The 19,698-nt window shown below is 46.1% G+C and overlaps 1 protein-coding gene across 1 annotated transcript in view; it reads right to left on the bottom strand.

The window, feature by feature from the left end:
- The window catches only part of LOC119390187 (uncharacterized), a 52,667-nt gene that overhangs the window by 15,931 nt on the left and 17,038 nt on the right, over positions 1 to 19,698 (bottom strand). The window contains exons 5-13 of the mRNA XM_037657749.2: positions 18,377 to 18,739; positions 18,013 to 18,227; positions 15,109 to 15,349; positions 13,250 to 13,471; positions 11,478 to 11,840; positions 8,254 to 8,514; positions 7,466 to 7,657; positions 5,624 to 5,712; positions 4,614 to 4,756 (exon numbers count right to left, since the gene is read on the bottom strand). Of these exons, the coding sequence (XP_037513677.1) occupies positions 4,614 to 4,756; positions 5,624 to 5,712; positions 7,466 to 7,657; positions 8,254 to 8,514; positions 11,478 to 11,840; positions 13,250 to 13,471; positions 15,109 to 15,349; positions 18,013 to 18,227; positions 18,377 to 18,739 (2,089 nt within the window). The remainder of the gene's footprint in view (positions 1 to 4,613; positions 4,757 to 5,623; positions 5,713 to 7,465; positions 7,658 to 8,253; positions 8,515 to 11,477; positions 11,841 to 13,249; positions 13,472 to 15,108; positions 15,350 to 18,012; positions 18,228 to 18,376; positions 18,740 to 19,698) is intronic.

The raw sequence follows: 19,698 nt of genomic DNA, 5'->3' as shown, positions 1-19,698 counted from the left end.
TCGGCCACAGTCATTTCAATTATTTTTTTTTACTCTCCTAGGTTTAATTCCCACATCGAAGGTGTTTAATGCTGCATTGCATGCAGCTGAAAGAAATGACATATTGCAAGAAATGTCATTAGGGAAGTTCGCAGTGTCAAATGTAGGGTTGTGCATCACAGAAGTCTAATATGATGAAAAAATGCGAATAAAGTGGTACCCGAATTACAGTATACTCTCAGTAAATGGAAATCTCTTAAATGGAACTGCTGCTTAAATGGAACAATTGCCTCTAATATGATTGGTTTCGTACTTAGATTCTGCACTCATGTTCATCTCTCAGCAAATGGAACTCCTGCTAAACGGAACACATTTTCCTGGTTCCCTTCAGGTTCCGTTTAACGAGAGTCTACTGTATATGACTTTGAAAGGACCACACAAGACCGTTGTATAGTCTGGGCGCCATATACCAATCTAAAAACTAAGAATATAGGCAGTAGCGTTCAGCCTCGCCCAAAAACGACATGATTAGAAAATAGAAACAACATGATTAGAAAATAATGCCCTCATTCCCTTCTTTCACTAAGAGGAATATAAGTGACATTTGAAAGTACGGTAATCTTAAAAGGTTTCTGTAGCAGAAAAACTCTGAAGTAGAGGTATATCTCAATGTTCCCATTCAACTGCCCCCCCCCCCCCCCCCCCCCATGGTTGTCAAAAAATTCCTAGCACCTCTGAAAAGGGCAGCAGGCAAAAATAACGGCTGAACAACTAACTTACGTAGTGACCTGGTGCAGTGCTGACCTGAAGAGCAAAAATTAAGCACGATTATTTCCAGCAAAATTTAACTTACCACTAGCCCACCTGTTGCCGCAAGAATATTAAAAACACTTAGTGAAAGCCTAAAGTAGTGAAATTAGGTGAAACACTGGTCATACGAAATTATGTTAGTTTTTCAAATTTGGACCACAATGTTCTATAGTGTAGTAAAGCTTTGTTGATATTTTTTTTAATTATGAGTTGTGTGAACATTTATATTCTATATTCATTGCAAGAATGAGACAATTAGACAAATGTTTATGAACTTTGTGACATTCACACGATGGGCGTTGAGACTTTAGTTGGTGATTTGTGCAGTAATATTAAATTTCATGATAAGTTCTGAAAAGCTGGCAGGTTTTCTCTAGTTATACAAACAACACATCGCAACACACTTTGCTCAGCCATTGCACTTTAGTAGACTCAGTGCCCAACAGACGTAACTTTGCTCGTAGAACACTGAACTGTCAGCAAGCGGTAGAGACATTACAAAGTGATGACAAGTTGAGGAGAATCGGGATTGGGTTATTAATAGAGAAACCACCAAATCCGATATGAACAGAAGCCTTAGTAAGAACAAGCTCATAGCTTAGCTAGTTCTGACAGCTTTCTTCCCCATGGTACATTTGACTGGCACCTACAATGCTCAGACTGCATGAAATCTCGCGCTTTTGAGTCCGAAAATGGCTGTATGAGATGCATTCAGCTGCCCCCAGAGCTACTAGAGGCCCCCTGTGACCACGATTCTCTTCAATTTCCGTCCTGTTCCCACCTCAAAGGCAAGAGTGCCTCGATTGCTGCAAGCTGGAGCGCGATGCTTCTTAAGAACTGCAGCAAACAAAGCACCGCCAGAGGGCGTACTCTAGGTGCTCGAAACAGACTACAGCAGAACCCCACTCGTACATTCCTCACCTTTAAGTTTTCCTGCATGTATTGTTCCTGGCATTTGGTCCCAACAAGGATTGTACAGATATCTATGCACTAGAATCCCCTTTTCACATGCCTTTCCCACGTTTCTGCCCAGTACATTGTGAACTGCTGCTGCACTGTATGTGCCGAGGAGGTAAGCAAACTAGTTTGGCAATGTGACTGCAGCAAACAAGGCCATCCATTCAGGTGCTTGTATAATAATTGTTGGGGTTTTACATGCGAAAAACATATGATTACGAGGGACGCCGTAGTGGAGGACTCCAGAAATTTTGACCAACGCCTGGGGTGCTTTAACATGCACCTAAATCTAAGTACAGTAAAACCTCATTAATTCGAACTCTGTTATTTCGAAATCCCCGCATAATTCGAAGGGTTTCTGCGGTCCCGTATTTTGCAATGTAAATCTGAGTGGATATTTTGAAGCGGCGGTCAGCGCCAGCCCGGTTAATTCGAAATCTTTGGGCGCCATGTGCCAGTTCCCGATCCCGATTTCGCCGCAACTCTGCGGAAGCGACGGCCATTAGGAGCCACAGGGCAATGCAGTGTAGCGATATTAATGAGTGACAGTTGAAGCGACCCAGCCTCGCTGGTGCTAGCGCAAAAAAAAGTTATAAAGAAAAAAGAAACGCGGTCTCGTGGTCAGCGGTCTCGTGGTCAGCCGCAAACTAGAAGGCCAAACGACCACCTCTGATTAATTGCAGTAATTCAATGTTCCTTGCATCCCGCTTTTTGTATGTTTCGTTAATTCGAAAACCCGCTTAAGTCTGAAGTTTCTCACAGTCCCAGTGACTGAATTAACGAGGTTTTACCATAGACGGGCCTCAAGCAATTTTGTCTTCGTCTAAGTGCTTCAAAAGGGCCTGGTTCTGGTAGAGGTGCAAAAAAAAGACGCCAGACTTTCATCAAAGACGCAAAGGGTTAAACCTTTAATGCCCAGTGCTGCCCTGGGGCAACAGCCCTAAAACGATTTTTTTCTTGAATGCTCGCTGCTGCATGATACTGCTGGTGCCATCTGGAAACCACGAAGCCTACTGTGCGTCTAGAGCTCATAAGCAGAGCGTTGCTCTGGAGTAACACCTCATTATTCAGCTATGAATAAACTTTTTTTGACAGTGTGATTGGCATATTTTGTCTGTCCTTTATGCGTGCCAGAGTTTGATGCTGTATATCAAGATAAAATTTTGGGCATCAAAGGATCAAGCCATAAACTGATGAATAAATTTAGAGGTTGAGCCAAAGTGCAACGCGCCTGTTTTACTATTCTGCAGCACTTTTCCTATTTTAACGGCATGTTCTGTACGTTTCCCTGGCTACCGAGCGTTTTTCGCAGTCCTGTGAGAAACATACCAGAGGGGTTCTTCCGTAGTCAAACATACCAATGGTTTTCACAGGCCCAACGGTCGCACACTTCCTCCTGGCATGGGCGAAAAGTTTTGCTGTATCATTAAGACTATGTTGATTTACAAGAGTGAGCAAAGACTATATATTCTGCAGCCTTGATACTCCAAAGAGCACTGCAGGCACTTACGCCGGAATGAAGATGGGCTGTCGGTGTGGGACAAAGGGAGCATGCAGGAACCATGCCAAGCGTCTAAGCACAAGAGGAGAGACAGAGAGCGAGTAGCGTGGAAGACACAGGAGGCCAGAAGCATGCGCAAGATGAGATTAGCATTCAGGTAGAGTCAGAGTAAGCGTTAGGTGAAAGTACAATTTATACCAGCTTTGAACAAACAGCATTTCCTCATCACTACTCTCGACATCCCAGACTCATTACACGATAATAATAATATCTGGGGTTTAACGTCCCAAAACCACCATATGATTATGAGAGATGCCGTAGTGGAGGGCTCCGGAAATTCGACCACCTGGGGTTCTTTAACGTGCACCTAAATCTAAGTACACGGGCCTCAAACATTTTCGCCTCCACCGAAAATGCAGCCGCCGCGGCCGGGATTTGATCCCGCGACCTTCGGGTCAGCAGTCGAGCACCATAACCACTAGACCACCGTGGCGGGGCGACTCATTACACGAAATAAAGGTCAGTGTTTATGTTATAAAAGTTTCGCACCAGAACAGCAACATCGGCAAGTCATTGCAATGTTATGGATTTTGAATCTGTGTTCTGGTTCCATTTGCTCAAATAACAAAAATTTCCAAAACTTGCTAAGTCTAGGACACCCTCAGGACATTTAACTGATAAAATAGGCCATATCGGATGCTGTCAATAGTTATGGCTTTATGAAAAACTGGTGCGAGAACTTCAGGGCGGACTTATGTAGGCCTGGGCGACTATTTGCGAGCTTCGAATATTCGAACAAATATTGCAGCATATATATTTATAATTTCCAAAATTCTGTGGTATTCGAAACAAACGAATAGACGTATATTTTACCGTATGTAAACCCTTTGAAAAGGTTCTTTCACTGCAGCGTGGGGCTGCTTTGCCGTAAGACCACCTATCTAGGGGAAATCAGTACTGCTGCGAAGCCACACTTCAAGGTTAAATGCATGTTTTATCTACGTCTCGGTTATTATATCTTTAATGTTTAACAGCGTGTTATACAGGCTTATATGGGCTAATTATAACCAGTTATATTAGTTTTGAAATTTGCTATAACTTGCCCCCTGCTCCGAACCAAATCCTGCTACTATGCAATGTTGCTTCCTCAACCAAAAAAGACACTTGCACAAGGCTAGTTCTTAAACATTGTGCAAGTAAGTTCAGTCATAACAAAAATGCACATTTCTTCTTTGTAACATGAGATATATACCATAGACACTATTCAAAGCGGAATTATTTGACCAAATGAGCAACAACTTCGGTGAACAGGGACACAATGCAAAAAGCAAGCCCTTAATGCCAAGGATAGAAAGAGAGGATGTACCTCTGGGCCTCCTGTTGCTTGCGCAGGTTCTCCTTCTGCTTTTGGTCCTCAAGGATCTTCTTGAGCAGGGCTGTCTGCAGGATGGACTGCGTGTGCACCGCCAGCTCTTGCGGGGATGGCACACGAGGACGCAGGCCTCCGCTCTGCACCACAGGACACAGTTGCATGCGTTCGAAAACTGAACCCTCAAGAGCATTGTGGATGCCCACCTCAGTACAGTAGCATGAGCACCGGTGTGGCGACAATGTGACATGAGAAATCGGAGGTTAGAAAATCGCAAGCCTAAAAGACTGCTGTGACAGTACGCCTTCCATAGCCCTTATAAATAAAGATTTGCGTTTCCTATAGGGGAGGCTCGATAACCATGGTTTTTTCTCGATTTCTGCTCAGAATGTGTACCTATCAACATTTGCTTCGTTTGTTGTTTCAATGCCTGGTGTACATTTGCCACGGTGTCTGAACAATAAAACTTCAGTTAGTTCAGCACCTGTGCCTCGTGTTCGTTTTACTCTGTCGAAGTGCACGCTGCTTTTGCCTCGCGATTAAATTAGGCTACTTGGCCACAGTTCACAGTTTCTTGTGTTAAATACAATAGGGACAGAGGCGAACACAATGAATGGAACCTGTTATTGTGTACCTGTCCCCGTTATTGTCTTCATTGCAAGAAAAAGCTATGAATGTCTGAGAGAAGTTTGCTAGCAAACTAAACATGCAATGGCCCTAACAATGGGAGTGTATTAAGGAATTTGCTAATGCATCGAAGTATATTAAGACACCAATGGCAAGTATCGTATCGGATACATTTGTTCTGCTGGCATCTTGTATCCTATCTCGATACAATTGAGAAGTATCTTTGCCCAGCCATGTACCGATTTAATAGCCATTTGTTCATTGTTTCGATAATGCAGCAATCGATCAATTCAGAAATCTTTTTTCTCGATAACACGAAATCCAAATGAATGAGGCTTTACTGTAGCGGACAATAAATGTACAAGGTATTCGGCCCTCACATGGACTTGCAGAGTGTTTGAAGACTGCACTGGGGCACCAGGCGTGGGCCCTGCCACAGGAGGGATGGGCGACGGGTGCTGGCCAAACACTGCAAAGTTAATGAAGGACATTTTCATCAGCTGCCCAGTGTGTTTATAATCCAACACCACTATGAAGACTCGTAACAACAGGTCAAGCACTGGCCTGTACTTTTTCACTTTTACTTTTATGCAGTCATGTTGCCAATTGTGTCGTACACTGTACCGTGCCCATTATCAAATGCACAACATTTAAAGAAGCTGTCTTGCTCAAGCTTAGCTTTATTTTATTAATATTACAGCCACCTTGGAGTTTGAATTACTAAGGTTCCATGGTACAGTAAGACCTCGACCTAGAAAAGTTGCACTAGCAGCGAAACACTTAGTTATATCACAGACTTTGTTTAATTGATGCTTTAATCTTCCAGCATTACAGAATAAACTACAGTCGTTGACCATTTATTCAGACTCGGCCGCTGAAAAGTAATAATCGGGAGTCCAAAAAAAAGAGGATTTACCAGAAAAAAGCACCTTTATTGGCTCAGTGGCCTGAAAAAAACTTGTCAATATGCGTGTACACATGCACGCACGCTTGCGCGCCACCAAGTCTGCCTGTATTTCAGCCAATGTTTGGCCACTCCTGTAGGTCAGCAATAGCACAGTAATGGCCAACGCTAAATCCGCATTTGATGGCTGTGGTTTGGGAGGCGCGTCATCATGGCAGTCACTGTCCGCATGCGTTTGTTCGAGTAGCTGATGGATGATCTCATCGCCCAACTAGATGAAAACTCTCGATCAATTAACTTCGGATTGAGGTCTGCCACCTTCCACCTGGCAAATAATTGCTGCTTTTTTTTGCCATCAGGGCCTTGTAATTGCCGCGTTTCTTTAGTTCCGACTGCACACATGGAACGGGTGGCGTCTGAGCGATTTCAGCAGATCACACCAAGCAACAAACAAGGGAGCCAGACACGAAGCGTGGGACGCAGATCAAGCCTAGCCACAGAAACATCAGATAACGCAAGCCCTCAAGCACCAAAAGGTAACGACGTTGGGCTAGTCGGTGTTGCAGTGCTCGTGTTGTCGTTCTCTCTTCTTCAGTTGGAATCTGCGTTGTACTCGTACATGCTGTCATTCACCTCAAACGCAGCACCGAGACGACTGAGCTTGGCTTGGCCTGCTGTTTGGCCGTGGTAGCCGTTCAATGGATAGTTGACTGGCTAAAGCCAGAAGGCAACCATTACGTGTAGCCAACAAACATAGCCTTCGAGATTGGCAATTGTAATTTCTGCGTAGATTTTGACACTGGCACGACCTCAGCTATAGCTAGTGCAACATTTCAGTGCTGGCAACCTAGAAAAAATATTGTAAACATCGCTGACAGCTTGTCATGGTGTTGAACATCGCACTCGATCAGCCGGCCGGAGTCCGAAAAATCAAACTGCGCACAGTGGGAAGTCCGAAATTTTGGTCGCGAGTTTACATTACTTCAATGGGATGAGTGGCGGTGCCGCGAAGGTCTCCGAATAAACAAGCATGTCTGAATTTTCAGCATCCAAATAAACTGTCAGCGACTGCATCTAGCTTCCTAGGTTACCCGCGGTGGCAGCATTTCGTAAAATTACACCACACACACACACACACACACACACACACACACACACACACACACACACACACACACACACACACACACACACACACACACACACACACCAGTTTCTTGAAGAGAACTTATACGCAAGTTTGGCGCACCGAAGCACGACTGTATTTGTACACTTGACATGGCATCACTTTTGCAAGCCAACTTTGTTGCATTCCTACCAAGTGGGGAGGGCACTCTGCGAGGATCCTGTGGGCCACCTGGCAAGGGTGACGGGCATGGGGCCAGCAGCCCCAGCTGCTGAGTGGGCGATGGCCGCTGGGTGGTCACCACAGGTGGTGCTGGTGGCTTCAGCAGGCTGTTCAGCATCTCCTGCTGCTGTTGCTGCCGAAGCATGGCAGCCGCCGCTGCGGCTGCGTGCATGGAAAAAACAACGTCCACCCATTTTGCAACCAGTTTGAGAAATAACGGTCAAGTGAGTTGAACCAGATTACCGCATTTGCACGACTCTTGTGGCCACTTTTTTCTGCTAAATGTTACCCTCAAATTGGTGTGCACGTTACAATCTAACTCCGAAGTTACATCGGCATCAAGTTTGTTTTTGTTCACTTTCTTAATGTAAAATTACCTGCACATCACAAATGGGGGAGCGCTAGAATAATGCAACCATATATCATTATTCGCAATATTTAACAGTCGTAACATGCAACATCTACTAAAAATTTTATGCGATGGTATAGCATTGTTCTACGCTTATATCGGAAGTCCCATTCACCTCCATTCAGTATATTGAATACTGCGGCATGCTGCATTCCTGAAGGTGCCACTCTCTTAACGGTCCAGAATCTCTTCAGCCATTTGGGATATTCATGCAGACGAAACAGCACTGTTTTCCCAAAGTTCGAACCACCAGAACCAACCACAACGCCAAAACCTTCTGGAGGCCACAAGGAAAGCTACACTTCACAAACTGCCAGCACAGAACCCGAGCAAAGGCACGGAGACCCACCAGCCATGGGGTCGTGCCGAGCAGCAAGCAACTGGGCCGTGGGGCTCAGGGGCTGGTGGGTTGCCATCGGGGGCGGCTGCAGTCCCGGCGACACTGGCCCCATTCCGGCCAAGATCTTCACAAGCACGTCCTGGCCACCTTGCTGCTGCTGGGGGGCCATGACTGGGCCCTTGCCGGCAGCAGCAGGTGGACGTAGCAGCTGCGACAGCAGACCTGGGGGTGGCTGTTGCACGCCGTCCCCACCACTGCCACGAACCATGCCTGAAGAACGTGTAACCAGACACTGAAGGCTGTTTCCCAAAACAAATTGTGCACAGTCAGAATAAAAAAATTGGCAGACCATAATTTCCATATGCCTGACTGAGAATATCCTGCTTTTAATCTTGGATTTCCAGCCTGTAATACCATGCAGTAGAACTCTGCCATTAGTATGCTCCCCAGTGCTACATTGTCATGGCTGGTACCTTGTTCTAGGCCAGTCCCGCTGCAACTGCGATAGGATACACAGCACTGCGACCTCTGTCGTTACTTCGCAGCTGTAGGACCGTTCCAGCGTGATACGTTCCCGTGCAAGCTGGCACTCTAAGCGGCCATGTTGACTTTTCATGCAGCTTGGCTTGGATTCATGGGTGACAACACCACAGTGTGGTGTGGACGTCACTCATGTCGCATTTTCGGTTCCTGCCAGCGAAAGCATGGCCTCTTAAGAGCAGCATTTTCTATCCAAAGATGGCACTCATGACGCAGTCTTGCCCTGAAATTTTTTTGGCGTACACAGTTAGCAAAAATAAGGCCTTTGTGGTTGGCCTTCATAGCCACCGTCACGTTGCTGTGGATTCATAATCATTGACAGACTTGTCCATGCTTCTCATGTTCTTCTCATGCTGCCTAGAGTTTCTTGCAAGTTGACATAGTGGTCATGAAAGTGTGCTGCGTGTGCTTAGTCCTTTCATGCCTCCGGCTGTTGGTGCCAAGGAAATCTCGTGCAACTATTACGTTCCCGTGGATAAAACTTCTCCCCTCTACGGTTCCATCAGTCTACAAGATCGTGGCCAAGTGTGCCGACACGTGAACAATCACGTGTCGGTCCCATTCACCGTCGCATCACATGTGACGAAGTTCAGGAAGAGGTGGAGTACGGGCTGTATTCTCCGACAATTAGGGGTGTGCAAATATTCGAAATTTCGAATATTTTTCGAATAGTGTTTGCTATTCGATTCGATTCGCACTGGAATTTTACTATTCGAACTATTCGAACTTCCCAAAAAACACAGTCAACGTCCGATTGAAAGTGACCCCTTCAGATTTTCAATATGCTTCACCTCATTGCACTCTCGTATTGCGGCAAAGCTGCCTTTCAAGCTCCGTTACGATCGAACTTTGCCAAGAGACAGCCAACGTCCTATTGGAAATGGTCCCTAAATTTTCAATATGCTTCACCTGATTACACTCTCGTATTGCGGCAAAGCTGCCTTTCAAGCTCCGTTACGGTCGAACTTTGTCAAGACAGTCAACATCCGATTGGAAGTGGGCCCTAGATTTTCAATGTGCTTCACCTCATCACACCCCGGTATTGCGGCAAAGCTGCCTTTCAAGCTCTGTTACGGTCGAACTTTGTCAAGACAGTCAACGGCCGATTGGAAGTGGTCCCTAGATTTTCAGTATGCTTCACCTCATCACACCCCGGCATTGCAGCAAAGCTGCCTTTCAAGCTCTGCTACGGTCGCAAATGTATCAACTCAAGAAAACACTGGTTCCAACATGGAGATGAAAGATGTGGCAGAGGTGGGGGGCTCAATGCTGTTTTGGACCTGAAATTTGGGCAGGAAGTCCAAAAAATCGGAAGCCGAAGCTTTCTGGCATCCAAAATTTCAGATGTTCTTAGATATCGACGTCTACGAGGCAGATTTGGAACTCCGTACTTGAAGGGAGCACACCCTTGTCCGCCACATCAGTTGGGCTTCCACAGAAGTTGAAAGAGGAGGAGAGGATGAGGAAATGGCATCTTTGCCTATCACGTGTAAAGTGTTGTGGGCAACACTTTGGTGGCACCAAATCATGCACATAAATAGAATTCGGCCTCTACATTGCCTCATTCTTGATAAGACAACTACGAAACACCACCCCGACAGTGCTTCATCAACCTAGCGAAAAGAAACACTTTCATGTTATCTCATAGGAATATGCTTAGGAATCCTCTTTTTTTCTTTTTTTCTGCAATTTCTTTTTTTTTTCTGCAATTTCGCTTCGAAGTATTTGAAAAACATTCTAGAAATATTAGAAAAATATTAGATTCACACTCACACTTCAATATTCGAATTCGCTTCGCACCCAAAATTTTGCTATTCACACAACTCTAGAGGAAACCAAAATACAATGCAGAAATTTCCACACTGACCAGCACAGTGCAATGTTGCCTCTGCAAAATCAGAGCGCTCATCATAACTGAAAGCATCTGCTACAGCGAATTTGCTTTTGAAAACCTCAAGAAATGGCTACAACAAGATTACAAGACAAGAGTAGGGGACTCCTGAATAGTTTAGACTACCTGGTGTTCTTTAATGTGCACCTCAATCTAAACACACGGGTGCTGTTGCATTTCGGCCCCATTGAAATGGGGTTACTGTGGCTAAGAGTCGAACCTGTAGCAACCATCTGTGGCTTCTTTCTCTCTGACCCCCTTCCAAGAGTCAATAGATAGCTTGCACGTGACGTCATGGACGCAGCATCTGTACGTACTGGCATCCCACGGTGGTGGCTTTGATGACAAACGAGTTGCATCGATATGAAAACGACGTGGCAGGAATGCCTGTGCATGAATAATGAAAGAACCTGCATGTGGTGTTCTAATAACAATATGACCTCACTAATATCGCGTCCCCACATGCTGGTGCTCCAACATGGCAGTTCCAGTGACGTCAATGCAAGCCATCTATAGAAGACCAGCCTCACCATGATGAACCTGCATTCTCTTCGCGATAGGAAACTCCCCTCACTTTTCTATGGACCGTTTCTCCTGCTTACGACATCGTACCTCAAGTCTCATTGCTCTTCCTTTGTAGTGAGGCAACGACCCCAACACTGAAATGCCTCCTCCGTGACAATGCGGCTCACCCATTTTTACTTGCGAGTAAATGACAGTCTACTCTCAAGCTGCCGACATGCGTATTTCTCGCCTCTGCAACGCCTAGCTGCCAAGCCGTCACAGTGGGTAAAGCACGTACCGTGATGCTGCATGGGTTGTGGTAGTGGTGCCTGGCCAGCGGCCCTTAGTAGGTCTTCTTCCTGAAGGGCCCTCTCGGGCAAAGACGGGGGCACCACCAGTGGGCCTCCGTGGGCCCCCGGGTGTGCCCCCAGCTTGCTCAGCAGGCCCTGCAGGTGCTGCTGATCCTGCTGCTGGGGCAGGTTGAGAGTTGGCACTATCCCCATTGGGTGGTGAAGCTGCTGAGACTGCTGCTGCTGCTGCTGCTCGTGGTGGTGGTGATGGTGGTGGTGGTGTTGCTGAACGGCCCTGTTGTGGCCGCCAAGAACCACCTGTTTAAGGTCTGCTTCCAGTTCTTCCACGCTCTTGGCCTTGCCAGACAAGGCTGCACAGAACAACAGAGTCTCAACATCTGGGCAAAGCCGGATGAACAGTAGAGATGCACACCATTTTCAAGCTTGCAAAAGGTTAAGCATACAAGCATACGGAGAGATTAAAGAGAAAAGTCTGTAAATTAAATGTTACACTGTACCAAGAACACCAATGTCACTTCAAGAAGCTTGGTAAGCTAGAAAAAGAAAAGGCAGGTTGCAATGTCACCTTAAAGTACCAGCTCACCATGCTGTAGACTGACTAATTTACCAGAGTCTAAATGATGCACATTTTAGGAGTCCTACGTTGACAAATTTTTATACGACAAATTTGGATCACCAATGTCCACACATAAAACGTGCAAATATAAAGAAGAAAGTCTGGCACAGTAACTAGTGCACTAACACTGCCAGCGGAATTTTTGCCAACTTGCTCCACAAACGTAGTTAATCCCTCCATTTGAGATTGTAAAGTCGAGATTCTACACAGATTAAGAAGAAAGTTGAAAAGACAACACGTGTACAGAAAGTGGAGCACAAGCATGCTGCTACTGACAGCAAGAGAGCAGATACCATTATCGCATGGTTCAGACTAGCTGATGCTTAGATTCAGCTATTGCATGAAGCCGAACAAGTCAACGCATTACATCATGCAACCCCGCACTGTGTAGGTGTGGGGTTGCATGATGTAATGCGTGTGCTGGCAAGCGTACGTGCTTCTCTCACGCCCCACTTGCACAGCCGGGCTGCAACTCAACGTGCACACATGATGTGCGGGCCCGTTTGTCCATGACCTTGGCTTGGCCTATGTGAAGTGATTGAGCACAATCATGTGATCTCTTCGAGAGACTCCAATGCTCTTGATGTGCAGTGCTCCCCACACTGTAAATGTGTGAGGTAACAAGAAGTATGATGCATGCGGCTGAGCACAACAAGGCCTGAGTAGCCGCGCTTTGGTCAAGCCAAGAAAATGGCAGTTTTAATGTGCATCTTGCGTTACATGTTTTTTTTACGTGATCTGCCTGCAGACGCGGCGTACTTCAAGTATTGAAGCAAGGGACAGCAAGTGCTTGTGGTCATTGAGTGTACAAGCCTAAAGCTTCGTGCAACAGTAAAATCCTCCGATATCAATCACTGCTTTGCTTTCAAAGCGAAATTTCGCAATCTTTTTTGCGAATTTGGACTACACTTTCCAGGACAGCACGTTATTTTTCTAGTTCTTCTTCTGTCAAAAACTTAATGAGGTTTTGTACTTGGTGCATGTCAATATCAGCGAGGAACATAATTTTAGGTTTGCTTTGTTACATCTGCTTTTCTTATCAAAGAAGTTTGCACCATAAAACATTCCCTGTATCCTTTTACTCAAGTCCCTACGAATGAAGGCCGACAATTAGAACTGGAATGTCAGGTCCTGTTCACTCACCGTGCTCCCGTAGCTGGGCAGTCTTTGCAGCATCACCGTTGAGCATGTGGGCCTCAACATTGATGTTGGCATCCATGAGGATGTCCAGGATGTTCTTGGAAGCACCGTCACGAATGGGAGGCGATGGAGACATGCGGTCCGGTGGCAAGGCAGGGCTGATGGGCGTGAAGTAAGAGTCCGGTGTGGGCACCCGCAGCATGCCATCACTGCTGGTTACACCAGCTACAGAAGACCGGTTGAAGAGCGAACATTAGCTGTTGTGCTTGACATTGGCTTCGAACATAAAACTCACTATTCACACAAGCCTAGTTTCGTTGGCTGAATACAATCAGGAGAAGAGGCGTGTTGTGTGCAAGTGCTGCCACCAGCACAAGTGGCTCTCATCGCCATAGCCACCTTGACACCACAACCTCTCCTTGTTCAGCTAGTCCACAAGCTATACAATGCAAAACTGAGACTAGAAACAGCACGCAACAAAATGGCCCTTTTTGAAAATTCCGGTGTATACATGGTCGGTACCTTCAGGTCACTGTCACCAATACAGTGACTCAAGATATCATATACTTTAAGATCTGAAATGTCAGCGTCTATGGTTGGAGGAGTTTTGGTGCTTTACACTGATTTTCCCTGATGTGATTGGTCAGGGCTAACACATAAGTCCCCCCATTTGAGATGTTTATGAGAGTCTCCACCAATAACATGCTTCAAAAGCATTAGTTGATCAATTTGTACATCAAAATGTATTTCATCAATTTGTACATCTCAAAAGTGTTCGTTCATTCAAAATTTCCGACTATGTCAATCGGTTTCCAGGTACACAGTGCAATTTTATTGTACAGTCTGCGCCACAAATTTAGAAACAACTAGGTCGAGAAAATTGGAACTTCCCAGAAATTTGCAAATGTATTCAGTCGAACTGCACAGTACATGTTCAGGTGTTTTAGAGCAGGCTGGAGGTCTAAATTTAAGGCTGCCTGCCGAAGTACGTAGTGGGCAAACTTTTCTTGTCTTGTGGTCTCGAGACTTGACAATGACTGTACACAGGGCTTGACGGCACCTCGATGTGTATTTGGCTCAAAAATATGAAGATAATTTTAAATATATTCCCTAGAATCCCATTTTCAAGATGTTCCAGACAAATTTTGTATGTAAAAATTGCTCTTGACCTCGAGTTTGGCAGCAGCAGTAGTAGCTCTACAGCTGTTGAAGTGCCGTGCTGCATAGCAGAGCTCTTTTGCAGTTGCAAGAAAAGATGCAAGAGAAAGAAGCAGGAAAATGAAGCAGGGGTGCTATTCCGGACATTGTCAGGTTCTGCAACGATGGCATTTCGAGCCAATTGGAGAGGCTGCTGCAGTCCTCGAGACCAATCAGAGCCAGCAACACAGCAAACAGTTGAACCTCTTTCTAAGAGACACTGATGTAACAGACCATTGGGTATAAGAGACACCAGTGCGCCTACATTGAAATAGGGGTTGATCTGAAAATGAGAACATGGCACCCTGCTTTTAAAAGACACCTCGCATAAGGGTCAAGGTCTGCTCCCTGGTGAGTGTCTTTTATACAGGGGTTCAACTGTATCTGATAAAATGGCACACATCGACCAAGTCCAGAATAGCACCCCGGAGGGAGCACACTTGTAGGATACGCACGGTGGAAAGGAGAGGAGGAGAGGGACGAGCCAAGAGAGGGAGGGCTCTCCAAGAGGCGAGGAGGAAGGCAGGCCTCGGGCAGAATGCACAAGTCCTGTGCAGGGGACGAAGGAGACTGGGGAGAAAGCAGGGAAGAATTGGGGGAAGGTGGCGACAGGGAGGCAGCAGCGGTGCCACTTCCTTCCGAGGCAGCAATGGCGGCACAAGCACCTGAAGCGAGGATGCGCGAGGCCAGGTCGTTCTCCTGACGCTGCATCGACGGGTGATGGTGGCGGCGGTGGTGGTGGTGGTGGTCCATACCGTCGTCGGCCTTCCCACTGAGGGCAGCCAGCAGGCCGCTGTCCAGGGGAGGCACCAGCTGCTGGTCTAGAGGCGGACTCTCGCGTCGAAACCACTGCGAGAAGCGGCTGCCCCCACTCGGGCCGGCGTCTCCGTCGCCCAGAGCGTCCTCCTGTGTGGGCAGGCCAAGCAGTGCCCCACAAAAAGCACATGTTTGGGACACACCTATGGCAAGCAGCTAACCAGTTGTACACTGCTCAGTGCTATACTCGGCGACAACTTATCTTGACAGTGGAGTGAAGGCTACGGAGGCTGGGCTTCCGCACATTCGCGTTGCTCCGCACGTAGTACTGCAGCTTGCGGTTGATTTCGGTTTTGCTCGCACGCATCATTAACGCGTTTAGAAAAACATATGCACGATAAATGTGAATGGGAGAAACATTTCAATTGCTCAGCATACATTTTCGTGTCATATTATAAGTACATTTTTCTTTGAGAACTAAAAAGCACGTTTGCGGCCGCATACTGACCCACTACGTCATGGACACCGTGTTTACTTTGGAAAACGGGCGTGCTGAAAAGGCGATGCTGTCTAAGAAATGGCAAGAAAAGGAAGGCATTCTTGCAAAGTGAACAATAACTGTATTTTACCTACGACTTCCCACAACTGTTTGGGTCTCATAATAAATAAAGCAGCATTCATTTCAGCAAGCTAAATGAGAAAATTATCAGTAAACTTAAGTACTATTCTTTGGCACAGTAGCAGGCATGCGCTTAGGTTCTGTAGCTGCCACAGTGCTGTCAAGAAAAGTTGTCGCCGAGTACGTATGGCACCCCTCACAATGGCGTACAAGGGAAATTTTAAATCTAGCATTGTATTATGTGCCAAAACCACAACACGATTGTGAGACACGAAGCAGTGGGGTCTACAGATTAATTCTGACCACCTAGGGTTTCCTTAACGTGCATCTAAATTCAAGTACATTGTCATCTTTGCATATTGCATTCAGCAAAATGCAGGAATCACACCAGAGCCCTTGTTCTTAGCAGCGCAATGCTGTAGCTGCCAAGCTACCCATCAGTGTAAAATGTGTGTTGCACTGGTTTGTACAAGGTAAAAAGAATACTGTTGAGCTCGTCTGTGGCAGTTAATTTGTGGCCCACAATGTTCTTTTTAATTCAGAATATCCATTACCATTGCAGACAGGAAGTTCAGACTCAAAGGGGGCAGCCAATCTGAAGTCCGAAATATCAATATCATTAGATTACACGAGTTTATTCCACAAATGGCAAAAAAGGTGCTCTATTCTTCAACAGTCACTTTCAAGAAAAAAATAAAAAATGAATCCCTTTAGGTAATAAGAATGATTACATGGCCAAAAGCCTATGCTCTCGCAAGGTGTTCATTAAATTACAATGACATTCTACATCATTACACGTAAACGAAACATCATTGCGTAAAACGAAACTTCACAAGTTACGGCCCTGTGGGCATCCAGATCTAGCACCACGCGTACTCTGAAAAGGATACAATTATGCTTTGAAGTTCGCATAACACCCAGAAGTGGTCATCACTAAAATACCCCACTCCACATCACTAAAATACTCCAAGACATCTAGTGCAGAGAACATTCAAGATTGCTGAATCGCAGAGCAGTACAAAGGCCGCAATTTGTTTTGTCGATACACTCGTGTGCAATACCACTCGTGTACTACCAATCATTCCCATAGTCATGTGACCTGCAGTGGCATATTTACGGTCTCACTATATTAGCTTTAGCAGGAAAATTCCACAAGCTGCTTAACACCTAAACCAGATGCAGTACAATGACGAGGCTAGTTTGTTATTCATACTGAAGACAAACAGCGCAAGAAAGCACGGCTGCAAGCTGGGTGTTAGCTTTTTGCAGCCGTGCTTTTTTGTGCCGTTTATCTTCAGCAAAGTAAGAGTAGTCCTAAGCACATGGTGATCATTCGCAAAAAAATCAAGTGCCCATCACCATCACCACGATGGACCTGTGCTTTCTAGGCAATTCTCCCCATTTCTCGGTGGACTGGTTTTGCTTGCTCTTTGGGTTGTACGTCATCTTCCCTAGCGATCCCTTTGTAGTGAGGCGACAACCCCAACACGCAAGCGCCTTTCTCACCACACTCTGCGGACCGGCTTTTTACTAGTAATTTATAAATGTCTGCGTACTCTCTGCTCTTGAGCTGTCAACATGTATATTTCTCAGCTCTGCTAAACCGAACCCCCAACAAGCACTTTACCAGTAAAAAGTAAGTGTCAGCGTAACCTGAAGCTGAAAAGTAACCCAGATGATTTTCAGCTTCATGTAACTGTCACTAAATAACTTGTGACAGTTACAGTTACTGCCAAGCAAAATAATGTTAGTTTTCAGTTACTACTGGAACAGTAATTAAAATGTCAAACAATAACCTCCTATATTCAGATTTAGGTTTGTGGCAAGGCAGTATTGCCTTTCTGCAATATACAAATCAGTTTTATCTGCCTCAGTCTTTCTTCGCTTGTTTCATCACTAAAGCGTCAATGTTAAGATGCAACCATATGCGTTTTTGTAACTATAATGCAGTAGTGCTGCCTCTACAGTGTTAAAGGCACTATGGGACTACAGTTACAGGCTACTCAACTTCCCTGATCTGTTTGTAGCGAGACAACAAATCTTAACACTCAAGTGCCTTTCTCACCGCACTCGGAGAACCCGTTTTGACTAGTAATTTGTGACTGTCACAGTTAAGGGTTAGCCGTACTTGTAACTGGTAGACAACGCTTTACTGCTAAAGACAGGGCAAGAACGAACGAAAAGGGGCACCAACCGAAAGAAACCGAGGACACCAGTCAGGCTTGAAGATGTCGTTGAAATCGAAGCCATCCTGAGTGGGCAGGGCTGGCGGTGCAGCGCCGACACTGTCGGGCAGAGTGGGACTCGACATCAGTGGCGTCGACGTCTCTCCAGGCCCATCGCTCGACGACTTGCTCATGTCGGTGGTACAATTCGTGCTTGTGCTCGAAGACTCTCGGCTGTCGTTTCCTGTCAGACAAGGCAAAGTTGCACTCACTATGAAGCTATGAGAACAGAGCCAGAAGAAGTGTGAACAGAGCAAGCTTTACACTTATGAAATTCGACAACTGGAAACCCTTACTTTAAAGAAAAAGAGAAAGCAAGAAATACAAGCTCACTCTTGAGTGTAGATGCTGCAGATACTGCAACAGCAGGCACGGAGTTGGTGGTGGTGGTGGTTGTTCCAGCAGTAGAACACTTGGACGACGATGTTGCGCCTGTCTGCTGCTGGTGTTGCTGGTCCTGTTTACTGCCGTCCTGATCGGGAGAACGGCGCTCGGGGCCGTTCTGCTGCTTGCGGTTGGCGAGCTCACGGTTGCGCCGCATGCGCCGGGCTGACGAAGACGAAGTGCCACGAGTGGGCCGGCTGCCGGCGTCGGGGTCCTCCTCGAAGCCCACCAGCTCAATGGTGTCGTGCTGGCTGGTCGGGCCACCCACAAACCATTCGGGCTCCTCCTCTTCCTCAATGCGTTCGTCACGACCTAAGCGCAAGACGACGGCAAATGATGCGTTTCTACCGCGCAGAAGTTGCGACGTATAGACTAATGCAAGACAAACGCAGACCAACCGAAGTTGACTAAGCAGGTTTAACCACCTCAGACCAAGAGACTTTCCATGGCATACCCACTCTTCCAAGATGTTTTTCTCACTACCATGTGAAAAACACATTCCTCGTTCAAAAACCTGTTATGACGCTAAAGACAGTGTCTCCGCATAAATTGAGAAAGTAGCAGTATCCACATATTCTTTTACATAAAAAAAATTCTAGCCAGTTCCATGCCGTGAAAACAGCCAGACAGCGAAGCTGTCGCCCCTTTCATCAGGCATTACGTTTTACTCCAAAAGTTGGGCAAAGTCTCCACTAAGGATTTCTTTTGTTGTTTCTCCGTTCTTCAGGTTAAGCCATGGGGATACCGTGCTACAATATGCTCATTCATGGCCACGCTGGAGGGCTACGGTAGCGTTGCAGTGAGGCAATGGCCCATTCCACCCACCCACTTGCCCAAAACGCTTACTACTTTATCAAGGCTGCACGGGAACACATGCAGCCTCACCATTTAGCATCATCATCATTGTTTTATTTATTCCCCATCTGACCATGTGACCTGGTGCCGACTACAACTACAGTAAAACCTCATTAATTCAAAGTCACTGGGACTGTGAAAAACTTTCGAATTAAGCGGGTTTTCGAATTAACGAAACATACAAAAAGCGGGATGCAAGGAACTTTGAATTGCTGAAAGTAATCAGAGGTGGTCGTTTGGCCTTCTAGTTTGTGGCTTCAAGGGTTGTTTTCCAGCAATACCTGGTCCCATTTTTGCAGCGAACTCGGGAAAACGGCAGGCCTCGCTGCTATCAGCGCACAAAAAAAAAAAAAAGAAAAGAAAAGAAGAAGTCTCGTGGTCAGCTGAAATGCGTGCCTGCGGAAAAGGCGTGCTTC

Source organism: Rhipicephalus sanguineus, chromosome 4 (genome assembly GCF_013339695.2).
Source record: "Rhipicephalus sanguineus isolate Rsan-2018 chromosome 4, BIME_Rsan_1.4, whole genome shotgun sequence".
Lineage (NCBI taxonomy): Eukaryota > Metazoa > Arthropoda > Arachnida > Ixodida > Ixodidae > Rhipicephalus > Rhipicephalus sanguineus.
This window is presented reverse-complemented; position numbering and strand designations above follow the sequence as displayed.